General features: G+C 44.3%; 1 protein-coding gene across 1 annotated transcript in view; it reads right to left on the bottom strand.

Moving 5' to 3' along the window:
- The window catches only part of LOC121284909 (5'-AMP-activated protein kinase subunit gamma-1-like), a 29851-nt gene that overhangs the window by 5104 nt on the left and 9348 nt on the right, over nt 1-15399 (bottom strand). Inside the window, exons 5-10 of the mRNA XM_041200802.1 lie at nt 14957-15011; nt 13552-13678; nt 8328-8493; nt 6938-6975; nt 5004-5150; nt 1396-1489 (exon numbers count right to left, since the gene is read on the bottom strand). Coding sequence (XP_041056736.1) covers nt 1396-1489; nt 5004-5150; nt 6938-6975; nt 8328-8493; nt 13552-13678; nt 14957-15011 — 627 coding nt within the window. The remainder of the gene's footprint in view (nt 1-1395; nt 1490-5003; nt 5151-6937; nt 6976-8327; nt 8494-13551; nt 13679-14956; nt 15012-15399) is intronic.

The raw sequence follows: 15399 nt of genomic DNA on the forward strand, positions 1-15399 counted from the left end.
AGACTCGATGGGCCGAAGGGCCTCTTCTGCACCCTGTGATTCTGTGGTCAGGAACAATGGTGAGCGATGAACACCAATTCACTCTGTGAAGCGAGAGCTGGGTATGTTTCAGGCCGGGGTGAAGATCCCCTCGCGCAAAGGTAGGTACCTGGTAACGTTGTTCAGGGCCAGTGAGATCTTCTGGGTTAGATTTGATCATTAAGCGGTATCGAGAGGAAGTTTCTTAATTTTTGTTTACCTTGGGTTTTAATCTGGGTTTTTGCCTCTCCCAGGTGATTACGTGGTTCTGGGTGAGGTGGAAAGTGTATATATTATGATTTACACAGCTGGACAGGTTGGACCAGAGGTAGGGGTTGCCAACCCTTCAGGATTACCCTGGAGTTTCCAGGAATTAAAGGTTAATCTCCGAGACAGCTCTGGAGAAAGAATTATAGCATTAACAAAAAAAAACGTTTTTTTAATTTGCTTTGAACACTTTTGTTTCTTGGTTCAAAACATATTGAAGATGGAGAGGAGCAAAGCGTCCATGGGGTCATCTGGACTGGAAGGTGGTCAGAGAGTAATGTTCCAGACTTATTTTTTCCTTATTTACTCTGTTTTGTCCCAATTTTGTGTCTCTTCTAGGAGATGAAAGGCTTCCATGAAGGGTTAGGAAGGGTTTTCACATGTGTGTTGTTGGAGGGGGGGGGTGGGGTGGGATGAGGGGTGCAGGACTTGCACATGAGCTGATGAGGAAAGATTTCCAGTTTACACAAGTCAAGAGTCGGGGGGAATGCTCTGAGTTTTGTACAAAGCATTCCACCCGACACTTGACTTGTGTAAACTGGAAATCTTTCCCCATCAGCTCATGTGCAAGTCCTGCACCCCTCATCCACAACCCCCCCCCAACAACACACATGTGAAAACCCTTCCTAACGCTTCATGGAAGCCATTTCATCTCCGAGAAGAGACACAAAATTGGTGCAGTGTGACCCGTTTCATAAATATGGAAAGCAATCTGGGTCCAAAGTGGCCATCCACACCCCCAAAATGTTAACAGGTACCATATCAAGGTGCACTGGGTTAACCATAGGCAGTATGCAAAAAGCTAAGACCAAACTCTTAATTTACACAATGTGCAATCAGGTCAAAATAAAATGTAGTGCGGATCCCTACTCTTTGCAAGAGTCCGTGCAATTTTGGGACAGGAATTGACTATTGGAAATTGGGTCTGTATGGATACGAACTACATTGTATGTTGGGCCTGCTGAAGACCAGGGCTGATTCCTCCCCATCACTCGAGTGCAGACTAGATCAAGCCCATTAGACAGGCAGCTCACTACCTACCTGAATCACTCTAGAATGATACAGAAGAGAGGAGACTCATGAGTGATCAGGAATCAAGAGCATTTATACCTGCTGGAGACAGGACCAATGCTTGGAGCATGTCAGACAGTGAGATAATTCCTTGCACAACATCGTTCTCATTTACCAATACCAACCGATGAACCTAGGGGAAGAGATAATAGCTAGTTAAGATAGGAGGACCAAGAAAAGGTCAGTTGACAATCCATCTTAATCCAGTATCCAGGACTTTAAGGTCTTGGTATGACCAAGCCTCAGGATCAGACCTACTAAAAGGAGGTTCCCCCACAGAGTAACCCTTTATAAATCACTGGTTAGAACCCAGCATAGGACAGCACACTTTAGGAAGGATGTCAAAGTTTTGGAGAGGGTGCAGAGCAGATTTGCTAGAATGGTATCAGGGATGGGGGACTTCAGTTCTGTGGAGAGACTAGAGAAGCTGAGATTGTTCTCCTTAGAACAGAGAAGGTTCAGGGTGTTCAAAACCATGGAGGGGTTTTGATGGAGCAGTTAGGGAGAAACTGTTCTCACTGGCAGGAAGGTCGGTGACTGGAGGGTAGAGATTAAGAGTGATTGACAAAAAAAAAAGAGACAAGATGACAAAACATTTTTTTACACATCGAGTTGTTATGATCTGGAATGCACTTCCTGAAAGGATGTTGGAAGCAGGTTCACTGGTAACATTCTAAAGAGAATCAGATAATTACTTGCAGGGAAAGTGTTTCCAAGGCTATGGGGAAAGAGCAGGCGACTGCGATTAATTGGATAGCTCTGCAGAGAGCCAGCACAGGCATGATGGGCTGATTAGCCTCCGACTGTGCCGTATCATTCTCTGATTCAATAATACTCCAATCAGTGAGAAGCCTAAGCTATTGCCAGGCCTTTGCTGATTGCTTCTTTGGTCCATATCTAAGCCTCAATCATCTACTGCGTTGCTAACCTCCCTTTACCACCTCCTTCACCAATTCCACTGCCAACACACCCCTTTTTATTTTATTCTTTCATGGGATGTGGGCATCACTGGCAAGGCCATGCCTAATTTGCTTGAGAAGGTGAAGCCATCTTCTTGAACTGCTGCAGTCCATGTGGTGTAGGTACACCCACGGTGCTGTTAGGGAGGAAGTTCCAGGATTTTGACCCAGCGACAATAAAGGAACGGAGATATATTTCCAAGTCAGGATGGTGAGTGGCTTGGAGGGGAACTTGCAGGTGGTGGTGCTCCCATGCGTCTGCTGCCCTTGTCCTTCTAGATGGTAAAGGTTGTGGGTTTGAAAGATTCTAACCAACTGATTAAATTCCAATCTGTAACTCACTGCCGGGTATCTGTCATCCTATATAAACCACCCCCCTGGATCAAATAGATTCTAGGCTGTAACCCATTCCTGGGTATCTGTTATTCGATATATAAACCACCCTGAACACCTCGGTTAGATTCCAGTCTGTAAGTCAGTTCCAGGTATCTGTTATTCCATAAATAAACTCCCAAACCCCTCGATTAGATTCCAATCTGTAACTCACTCCTGGTATCCATTATTCTATATACAGTGAGTCCTCACTTAACATAGACTCACTTAACATGTTTCAACTTCAATGTTGTTATTTAAGTAGTGTTAGTATATCCATTTAACATTCCAGTTTCACTTTAACATTGTTTCCCACAGACTTCCTCTTCTGTGGCCTATCTACTCACATGACCTTTCCCTCAGTTCTCCCACTCCCGCCCTCAGTCCCTCTTCCCCTCATTCTTGGCCTTGCATCCCAGTGTTGTTTCCCCTCTGGCGTTGTCACCCCACCCCCAGCCCCACCTTGCCTGTTCCACCTCCCGGCCCTGCCTGGTTTCTACCCCCACCGCTGGCCATGCCTCTTCCCACCGCCGTCCTTGGCTCCCGCCCTCAGTTCTTACCTTAGTCCCCAGAGCCCATTCTCCAGTTGCTCATGACTCCGATTCTGAACTCGCACTGAAGCCCTGGGCACCATCTAGTGGCAGAAGTTGGTCAGTGCTGGTGGTCATGACTTCAGCTGCTACCTGCACTGACCAACTCCTGCCACTAGATAGAGCCTGGTCAATCTAAAAGTACTGCAGGTGTGTATATTTTTAAATATTGTATTGTGCACGATATTGTATTTCCTTTATATTTAGTGATGTATTTTATTTCTCAAGCTATTTCAGCTAAGAATGCACAGTGCTGTACATATACAGTACATTATTTCAACTTGTATATTGGCTTTTTCTGGGCAAGAAATGTCTGAAGGAACCTAACCCTGGCTTTAACATTGATTCCTATGGTAAGCTTTAATTCATTTAAAGTCGTTTCACTTAAAGTCATGATTTGCAGGAATACAGCCACAACTTTAAGTGAGGACGACTTGTATAAACTATCCGAACCCTTGGTTAGACGCCTGCTACCCTTGCCTTTCTAGGCAGTAGAGGCTGTGGGTTTAGAAGATTCTAGCCATCCAATTAGATTCCAGTCTGTAACTCACTCCCGCCATATCTGTTATTCTACATAAAACCTCACCCCACCCCCCACCACACCCTTTGAAGCCCTTGATTAGATTCCAGTCCGAAACCCACTCCCAGGTATCTGTTATTCTATATATAAACCATTCCATCCCACCCACCCACCCCCAAACACAATCCTTGATTAGATACCAGTCTGTTACTCACTCCCAGGTATTCACTTCTACCCCCCCCAACACCCCCCCCCCCCACGACACCTTAAACCAGATTATATTTCACCCCTATCTTGGATTCACTCAAGTTCTGTCGAAGGGTCATGAGGACTCGAAACGTCAACTCTTTTCTTCTCCACCGATGCTGCCAGACCTGCTGAGTTTTTCCAGGTAATTCTGTTTTTGTTTTGGATTTCCAGCATCCGCAGTTTTTTTGTTTTTAATCCAGATATCTGTTGTTCTATATATAAACCCCCATCCTCACCCCACCATCCGAACCCCTTGATTAGATTGCAGTCTGTAACTCACTCCCAGGTATCTGTTATCCTATATATAAACCCCCCAAACCCCTCGATTAGATTCCAGTCTGTAACTCACTCCCGGGTATGTTATTCTATATATAAACCCCCCCGAACCCCTCGATTAGATTCCAGTCTGTAACTCACTCCCAGGTATCTGTTATCCTATATATAAAGCCCCCCGAACCCCTCAATTAGATTCCAGTCTGTAACTCACTCCTGGATATCTTTTATTCTATATATAAACCCCCCCGAACCCCTCGATTAGATTCCAGTCTGTAACTCACTCCTGGGTATCTGTTATTCTATATATAAACTACCCCCGAACCCCTCGATTAGATTCCAGTCTGTAACTCACTCCTGGATATCTTTTATTCTATCTTTAAATGGCCCCACTTACCCCCCCCACCACCCACAAACTCCTTGATTAGGATCCGGCCTGTAACTCACTCCTGGGTACCCATTATTCTAAAAGTAAACCACCTGAACCCCTCATTAAGGCTCCAGACTGTAACTCAATCCCAAGTCATGACTATTTGATATGTAAGCTCTCTGATTAAATTCCAGTTTGCTGTTCACCCACCGTATAACAGCAGGAACTGAAATATTCACAGTGAAGGGCATTTAAGGACACAGTGGCTATGAGAGAAAGAAATACCCGTGCCTTTGAGTTTATTAGTCCCTTACCTCGTTCTTCACAAGACGTTCAATGATGACTTCCAAAGTTTCGTGTGCGTAACACTTGAGGACATTTTCGAAACAATGCCACCGTTGCTGCAGTGACTCTTTCACAGTGACATCCAGGTTGTTGTAGGCTTGCTGTGCAGCCAGGTTCTGAGGAAAAGGAGTGGAATGTTTGCCCATAGGTTCGCAAGCTTTGGTCATCTCTAATCACCATGTGTGGTCCAACCATCTGCCTTTCTGTAGCTCTGTCTTCCCACGATGGTCAATTGTACTTCAGCTCATCATAGTCAGAAATTTTAAGTGATTAGTAACCTACGAAATAGGAGCAGGAGTAGGCCATTCGGCCCCTCGAGCCTGCTCCTCCATTCAATGAGATCATGGATCCACATTCCCACCTACCCCCAGTAACCTTGCACCCCCTTGCTTATCAAGAATCCATCTACCTCTGGCTTAAAGATATTCAAGGACTGCTTCCTCTGCCTCAAGAGGCAGAGAGTTCCAAAGATTGTGAGAGAAAACATTTCTCCTCATCTGTGTCTTAAATGGTCAACCCCTTATTTTGAAACAGTGACCCCTAGTTCTAGATTCTCCCACACGAGGAAACAGCCTCTCCACATCCACCCTGTCAAGACCCCTCAGGATCTTATATGTTTCAATCAAGTCGCCTCTTACTCTTCTAAACTCCACTGGCTACAAGCCCAACCTGTCCAACCTTTCCTCATAAGACAACCCGCCCATTCCTGGTATTAGTCTGGTAAATACAAATTAAAAAGCTGACTCAAACATCCAGAGTCAATGCCAGTCGAAAGGTGATTAAAGGGGAAGGTTGTAGGGAATTGACCCAGTCCATGTTTTGTATCTGGTGTTAGGTGCAAGGAATAAAATCTTGCATTTTCTCAAATTTTCAAAAATATCCCAACAATATTCACAACAATTTACAGGCCTTCTCTTTGTACAAGATCACTCAGTGCTATCTCTGCAAGGACCTAGCTCTATAAATTAAAATCTGCAATAACATCAACTAAAAGAAAACCTTTCAGGTGTTTACCCTCCTTTCACACTCTCAAAACATCCCAAAGAGTTTTACAGCTAAAAAATATCTTTTATTGATGTGTAGCTACAGCAACTAATTTGTGCACAGCAAGATTCCACAAACAACAGTGAGCAAATCGCCAGGTCATCTTTTGGTTTAGTGATGTTGATTGAGAGATAAACGTTAGCCAGGGAGCTGGGGAAAACTCCCCTGCTTATCTTTAAACTGTGCTCACCTGAGAGGACAGGTGGGGCCTCAGTTTAATGGCCTAAAATTCTCGTCCTTGTTTTCAAATCCTTCCATGGCCTCACACCTCCAAATCTTCGTAACTTCTTCCAGCCCTACAATTCTCTGAGATCTCTGCGCTCATCCATTTCTGGCCCCTTCCTCGATTCCCATCCCGCTACCATTGGCCGCCATGCCTGCAGGTGCCATGTCTTGGGCTCAAACTCTGAAGTCCCTCCCTAAACCTCTCTGCCTCCTCCTCCTCCTCCTTTAAGATGCTCCCTGAAACATACCCCTTTGTCCAAGCTTTTGGCCACCTGTCCCCCTATCTCTTTATGCGGCTCGGTGTCAGATTTTGTTTGATAAGCACTCCTGTGAAGCACCTTGGGACGTTTTTTTACAATGTTGAAGCTGATATATAAATGCATCTCATTGTTGTTGTATCTGATGGACCATCAGTCACTGAAGCTCCCTGGAGAGTGGGAAGTTTCATTTTGGTTCCTGGTGAGTGACTCAACCCCTGAGCACAGATGGGCCTCCCGACATCCAATTACTGTGGACTTCGACCAAGCTTGAGCCATCCCTGGTGTTTGTTCATCTCTCCCTGACCCCCACCCAACACCACTTCATCATACATGGCTCTGCCTCTGTGTTGGGGTCTCCAAAATACAGTACTTACTATAGCATCAAATCGGGCGTAGAGATTCACCACTTTACCTGGAATAGAAGGAAAAGTGAATCGGAATGTGATCACTGTACTATAAAATTGTCAAAGCAGGTACATGCATACAGGTGTTTCTTTTATTTCTCTGTGGCTATATAACACCCATCGAGGAAACACAGAGTATTTCCTGTTAGCATTAATTTACAGACATCCAGGTTGCTGTTTCTGATAAATCTTGAGTTGCCTTAAGATGAAAAGAAGAAAGAAATTACATTTATATAGCACCTTCCACGACCCCAGCGCTTTACAGCCAATTAAATACTTTCCAACTGTAGTCACTGTTGCAAAATTGGAAATGCAGCAGTCAATTTGTACACAGCAAGCTCCCACAAACATCTAAGAGATAAATGGCCAGGTGTGTTTTTTTCAGTAATGTTGGTTGAGGATAATTTTGGCTGGGACACCAGTGAGTGCTCCCCCAGCTCTTCTTCAAAATAGTGGCCATGGGATCTTTTACATCCACCCGAGAGGACAGACGGAGACATGATTTAGCATCTCATCCCAAAGGTGGCACCTCCACCAGTGCAGCACTCTCCCAATATTACACGGGGAGTGTCAGCCTAGATTTTGTACTCAAGTTTTAATGAAATGGTGGTGTATTGGTAATGTCACTGGACTAGTAATCTGGAAGACCCGGGCTAATACCCTAGGGACACAGGTTCAAATCCTACCATTGCATCTGGTGGAATTTGAGTTCAATTGATTAACCCGGAGTATGAAGCTAGTTCCAGTAATGGAGACCTTGAAATTATTATCGATTGTTGTAAAAACCCATCTGGTTCACAAATGTCCTTTAGGGAAGGAAATCTGCTGTCCTCACCTGGTCTGTGACTCCACACCCACAGTAATGTGGTTGCCTTTTAACTGCCCTCTGAAATGGCTGAGCAAGTTGCTCAGTTCAAGGGAAGTTAGGGATGGGCAACAAATTCCGGCCTTGCCAACAAGGCCTGCGTCCCATGAAAGAAAATTAAGTCTCAAGTGGGACTTGAGCTCACAACGTTCGAATTCAGCCCCACAAATCTGCTCCGACATTCAATTTGATCATGGCTAATTTGTACTTCATTCCATTTACCCACAGCTCCATATACTCTTACCCAATAAAAACCTTATAGTCCCAGTCATGAAAGCATCAATTGACACCCCACCCCAGCACCCATTGCTGTTTGAGAGTGAGTGGTTGCAAGGCATTGAATGCATCTTTGCAAGTTAAATTCCCTCTAAATTCAGCAGCTTAGCTATCTCGGTTCAGTAAATCCAATTCTGCTCTCTTTTGTTTGTCTGAAATCTCAGGGCCAATATTCATTCAAGCCTCAAATCCCCCACTCCCATCCAAAACCCCACTTACCCAGACTGTTAACCACAGGTAGAGCAGACACCCTTCTTGCAACAAAGATCTCCAGCGCTTCATAAACCGATGATGTCTCCTCTATCAGGGCCACGTCCTTGTACGTCCCGATCCCAAGCTCTTGCAGAGTCTTCTTCATAAAGCTCGGCTTGGGGAGCTTCGAGGCCTGAAAGCAAATGGAAATTCAGGTAGGTCAGCTAAATGGATACTGTCAGAACAAAAGGGCATTATCACAGAATCACACAGTGCAGAAGAGGCCCTTCGGCTCATCGAGTCTGCACTGACACATGAGAAACACCTGACCTACCTACCCAATCCCATTTACCAGCACTTGGCCCATAGCCTTGAATGTTACGATGTGCCAAGTGCTCATCCAGGTACTTTTTAAAGGATGTGAGGCAACCCACCTCCATCACCCTCCCAGGTAGTGCATTCCAGACCGTCACCTCCCTCTGGGTAAAAAAGCTTTTCCTCACATCTCCCCAAAACCTCCTGCCCCTCACCTTGAACTTATGCTCCCTTGTGACTGACTCTTCAACTAAGGGGAACAGCTGCTCCCTATCCACCCTGTCCATGCCCCTCATAATCTTGTACACCTCGATCAGGTCGCCCCTCAGTCTTCTCTGCTCCAAAGAAAACAACCCAAGTCTATCCAACCTCTCTTCATAAGTTGTGTTTCATCCCAGGCAACATCCTGGTGAATCTCCTCTGCACGCCCTCCAGTGAAATCACATCCTTCCTATAATGTGACGACCAGAACTGCACACAGTAGTCCAGCTGTGGCCTCACCAAAGTTCTATACAACCCCAACATGACCTCCCTAATCTATGCCTCAATTGATAAAGGTAAGTTTCCCATATGCCTTTTTCACCACCCCACTAACATGCTCCTCCACCTTCAGAGATCTATGGACACACACACCAAGGTCCCTTTGTTCCTCGGAACTTCCTAGTGTCATGTCGTTCAATGAATACTCCCTTGTCAAATTACTCCTTCCAAAGTGTATCACCTCACACTTTTCAGGGTTAAATTCCATCTGAAACTTATCTGCCCATTTGACCATCCCATCTATATCTTGCTGTAGCCCAAGACACTCAACCTCACTGTTAACCACCTGGCCAATCTTTGTGTCATCCGCAAACTTACTAATCCTAACACATAGTCGTCTATGTCATTTATATAAATAACAAATAATAAGGGACTGAGCACAGATCCCTGTGGTACGCCACTGGACACTGGCTTCCAGTCACTAAAGCATCCTTCTGTCATCACCCTCTGCCTCCTACAACTGAGCCAATTTTGAATCCACCTTATCAAATTACCCTGTATCCCATGTGCATTTGCCTTCTTTATAAATCTCCTACGTGGGACCTTGTCAAAGGCTTTGTTGAAATCCATATAAACTACATCAACTGCACTACACTCATCTACACACCTGGTCACATCCTCAAAAAAATCAATCAAATGTGTTAGGCATGACCTCCCTCTGACAAAGCCACACTGACTATCCCTGATCAAACCTTGCCTCTCCAAATGGAGATAGATACTTTCCTTCAGAATTTTCTCCAATAGTTTCCCTACCACTAACGTGAGACTCACTGGTCTGTAGTTCCCTGGCTTGTCTCTACAACCCTTCTTAAATAGTGGAACCACATTAGCTGTTTTCCTGTCCTCTGGCACCTCCCCTGTGGCCAGAGAGGAATTAAAAATTTGGGTCAGAGTCCCTGTGATCTCCTTCCTTGCCTCCCTCAGCAGTCTGGGACACAAATCATCTGGACATGGAGATTTGTCCACTTTTAAGCCTGCCAACACTTCCAATACCTTGTCACTCCCTATATCATTTTGCTCAAGAACCTCGCAGTCTCTCTCCCCGAGTTTGATACCTTCATCCTCATTCTCTTGGGTGAAGACGGATGTGAAGTATTCTTTCAACACTCTACTGATGTCCTCTGGCTCCACCCATAGATTGCCCCCTTGTTCCCTTATGGGCTCTACTCTTTCCCTGGTTATCCTCTTCCCATTGATATAGAATATCTTGGGATTTTCCCTACTTTTACCAGCCAGAGCTTTCTCATATCCCCTCTTTGCTCTCCTTATTGCTTTCTTAAGCTCCACCCTGCTCTTTCTATACTCCACTAATGCCTCTGCTGATTTGCTTCCCTTGTACCTGCTAAAAGCCTCTCTTTTCCTTCTCATCGTAACCTGAATATCTCTGGTCATCCATGGTTCTATGAGTTTGTTACTCCTTCCCATCATCCTAGAGGGAACATGTTGAGCCTGTACCCTCCCCATTTCCTTTTTGAACACCCCGCACTGCTCCTCTGTAGATTTCCCCACAAGTAACTGTTCCCAGTCTACCTTGGCCCGATCCTGCCTTATTTTTCTAAAATCCACTCTCCCCCAATCCAAAACACTTTTTCTGCAACTTGTTGATTTCTTTGTCCATAACAAACTTAAACTGTACCATGTTGTGGTCGCTATCACTAAAATACTCCCCCAACACCACCTCAGCCACCTGTCCGGCTTCATTCCCCAGAATTAGGTCCAGCAATGCACCGTCCCTTGCTGGACCCTCTACATTTTGACCTAAAAAGTTCTCCTTAACTTAAAATTAGATCAAATAAAATAGACTGAGTCTTCACAAACCATGAAAGACTCACTTTCAGTTCCTGGTCTGGCCTAATGGACCTCAGTCAGTGTTTAAAAGATTAAGGGGCGACCTAATCAAGGCATTTAAGGTGATTTACCCTATCTCCATAAACTTGAACTCATCCAAAACTCTGCTGCGGTATCCTAACTTGCATCAATTCCCATTCACCCATCACCCCATGTTCACTGACCTACATTGGCTCCTGATCCGGCAACGCCTCAATTTTAAAATTTTCATCCTTGTTTTGAATCCCCTCCATGACCATCCCCTCTCCCTCTCCCCTCCAGCCCTACAGCATATACTATCTTTTAGAAATTACTGAGGTAGGAAATATACCCCCGACTGATGGGGGCTATTTCCCCTTCTCTCCCAGTCCCAGGACATTAGATCTGTGTAGTATGCCTTGTTGGTAGGGTCCAAGCCCAGTCAGTGAAGCTGAAACCGAGATACAGAGATTTCCTTTATTGAGAGAGTTTATTTACCTGTTCAGTCTCACAGCTCTCCCCCAACTTAACCTAGTGTCCCAGCTGCCTGCTATTTCTAGACTCTTTTGAGGAACAAAATCAACAAATTAAATTAAAAATCAATAAATCAGAGGGGGTTGACAGCCCATGGTGGGGCACTGTGGCTAACACAAAAAAAACGTGAAAGGAAACTTACAAAATCAGATCAAAATGACATTTCTGGGGGGTGATGTTGCAACCAGCCCCTGCAGGGCCTACCAATCACAGAAAGCCTCTAGCATTCCAGCAGACACCACGTGCTCCCTCTCCAGGGTCACCCGTCCCCTATTTATACGTGCTCAAAGTCAATTAATACCCATCACCTGTTTCTCTTAGTCTTAACAATATAATTGACATGAACAAACCTTAACAATGTGATTGACAACAGATTAACATCCCTGCTAGTACCCTCGGGACACAGAAAAAGGAGAAGGCCACTCAGCCCCTTGGGCCTAGACCACCCTAGCCTGTATCTTAACTCTATTTACCTCTACTATTTACTTTGTCAATATCCCTTAATGTCCTTGCTAAACAAAAATCTATAAATCTCAGTTTTGAAACCTTCAATTGACCCAACAACCTTTTGCTGGAGACAGTTCCAGATTTTGAGGTATTTTTATGTGGAGAAATGCTTTCTGATATCATCCCATGAACATGCTATTTTTCTTGATCATGCAAGGAATTGGTGAGACAACACCTGGAGCACTGTGTACAGTTTTGGCCTCCTTACCAAGGATGGATGTACTTGCCCTAGAGCGAGTGTAACGAGGGTTCACCATGCTTCCTTAGATGAGGGAATTGTTCTGAGGAGAGATCAAGTAGACTAGGCCTATATTCCCTGGAGAATGGGAGGTGATCTAATTGAAACCTTTAAATTCTTAAAGGCCTTGATAAGTTAGATATGAGAAGATACTTACCCTAGCTTGAGAATTTAGAACTTGGGTTCAGACCCTCAGATTAATTGGTCAGCTGTTTAGGACTGAGATGAAGAGAAATGTGGGTTGTGAATCATTGGAATTCTCTATCTCAGAGAGCTATTGATCCTCAGTCATTGAGTATATTCAAGACAGAGATCGATAGATTTTTGGGCACTAAAAGGGAATTAAAAGAATGGGGACAGAGAGGGAAGGTGGGATTGAGTTAGAAGATCAAACATAATCTTGTTGAGTGTTAGAGCAGTCTCAAAGGGCCAAATGGCCTCCAGCTGCAAGATCTATAGTTTTATTCCCCCTCCAATTTTAGTGAATCATAGAATTGCACTGTACAGATGAGGTCGTTCAATCATTCATGCTTGTGCCAGCTCTTTGAGAGAGGTATTCAGTTGGCCCTACTCTGCTGTTCTTTCTCCATAGGTCTGAAAATCTTTACTTTTCACATAATTATCCAATTCCCTTTTGAAAATTATGATTGAATCTGCTTCCACCATCCTTTCAGAAAGTGCACCTGATCACAAAAACTCACGGTATAAACATATTTTCCTCATCTCCCTCCTGGTTCTTTTCCTGCTCTTTGTAGGAGCAGCAATGGCATAGTGGTGATGTTGTTTGGCTAGTAATCCACTGGCCAAGGATAATGGGGGCATGGGTTCAAATCCCACCAGTTTAAATTCAGTTATAAATCTGGAATATAAAGCTAGTCTCAGTAATGGTGACCATTATTAATTGTTGTAAAACCCCATCTGGTTCACTGACACCCTAAAAGGAGAAAAATCTGCCATCCTTACCTGGTCTGGCCTATGTGTGGCTCCAGACCCACAGCAATGTGGTTGACTCTTAACTGTCCTCTGAAATGACTGACCAAGCCATTCAGTTCAAGGGATGGGCGACAAATGTTGGCCTTGCCGCTGATGCTCACATCCCATGAAAGAATAAAGGAAAATAAATTCTGTGTCCTCTACTTACCAACCCTCCTACCAATGAAAGCTGTTTCTTCTTATTTACCCCATCAGAACTCTTCACTTAAATATCCCCCTTAACCTTCTTGAAGGGCAATAATCTCATTTTCTTCAGTCTTTGAACTTAGAAGTTGATCCTGTACTTAACTTTAACCACAATGCAGATGAGAAACTTACAAAGAGGTGGAAGTATTTCAGGATGCGTTTGTGTGTCAGGATGTAGAGCACGTTCCCAGACGCAGGGTCAATGACTGGTAGCCGATGGATTTTATTTTGAATCAAAGAGTACACCGCATCAAATAGGCTAAGGTGGAGAAAGCATAATGGGTTAAAATCAGAGAACAGGAAACAGTTGGTACTTAAAAAGAATGAAACTTCTTCAAGAGAAGGACAGGACATCTATCAGATGGTACCACTCTGGACCTCACTGATATGGCGAGGGTTAATTGTCCTTTTATTAACAGCTTATTATTCATTGCTACTCTGTTATTGCCTCAGGGTGTTCATCTCCCTTCAACTGCCTTCAGGTGTGGCTTTAGTAACAGGTTATGTCAGCTATCAGTACTATGACACATACAGCCATAGCTCAGTAGGTAGTATTCTTACCTCTGAATCAATAGATTAGGAGTTTAAATCTCACAGTACAAGACTTTGGCATATGATCCAGACTGACACTGCAGTGTGGAGCTGAGGGAGTGCTGAACTATCAGAGGTGCTGTCATTCCCATGAGCTTTTAAATCAATTCCCTGCCAGCCCTCTCAGGGTCCTGTGCCCTATTTGAAGGGAAGCAGGGGAATTCTGAGGCCAGTGTCTTAGCCAAGATTTAACCTTCACCTAATACCTAATATACTCTGGCCATTCACATTGCTATTTGTTGTGTGAAAATTGGCTGTTGCGTTTCCTACATCACAACAGTGACTACACTTTGAAAGTGCTTCATTGGCTGCAAAGCCCTTTGGGACAAGGTTAAGAAAGGCAATAAATGCAAGCCTTTTTAACACAGGATTCTAACAGGCTCAGACCTCCTCCTCCCCCTGTCATTCCTATACAGGTACTGATAGAGCCACACTGATGGCTTGAACATTCACTCCCTCCGCCACTAGCACACAATGGCTGCAGTGTGCACCATCTACAGGATGCACTGTAGCAACTCGCCAAGGCTCCTAGCTTCAACAGCACCTTGCAAACCCGCAATCTCTACAACCTTGAAGGACAAGGGCAGCAAGTGAATGAGAACACCAACACCTGCAAGCTCCCTGCCCCCTCCATAAGTCAAACACCATCCTAGCATTAATATATATCACCACCATTCCTTCATCACTGTTGGGTCAAAATCCTGGAACTTCCTCCCTAACAGGGCCATAGGAGAAACTTTACCTCAAGGATTGCTTTGGTTCAAGAAGGAGGTTCCACCACCATCTTCTCAAATGATGGGCTTTGTTAGAGAGGCCCACATCCCAAGAATGTATCAAAACAGACAGACAGCATCTACTATTTCTCTCCAATAAAATTAGCTCCTGCTACTCCCCTGTAACAATGAGATCAAACTGCAGTTCCAATCACACAGAGTAATCATTTTACCTGTCATTTGGGGAGATACTGACCAGTTTCTTAAAGGAACCTTGTAGATAAATCTCTGGGAAAAAGAGGAAAGTAAAATCATCGAACTGAACGAGGCCCAGGTACATCATCAGCTGATTTAGAGAGGTAATGTTTAAGATGTTCACTCATTGTGATTAAATTACTCAATAAAAAGATTATAAATCCAAACCCAATCATTTTTTTAAAACATGCAATGTTTGCTAATTTCATCTCTTGTCACTTTCAGACATGACTATTCCAACTATCTCCTGGCCAGCCTCCCACATGCCACCTTCCATAAACTTAAGCTCATCTGAAGCATTGGTGCCCAAATCCTAATTTGTACCCAGTCCCCCATTTGCCCATTACCCAAGGTGATCTGATCACCATTACAGAAACATGGCTGCAGGATGACATAGATTGGGACCTGAATATTGAAGGTT

This window comes from Carcharodon carcharias, chromosome 12 (genome assembly GCF_017639515.1).
Source record: "Carcharodon carcharias isolate sCarCar2 chromosome 12, sCarCar2.pri, whole genome shotgun sequence".
Lineage (NCBI taxonomy): Eukaryota > Metazoa > Chordata > Chondrichthyes > Lamniformes > Lamnidae > Carcharodon > Carcharodon carcharias.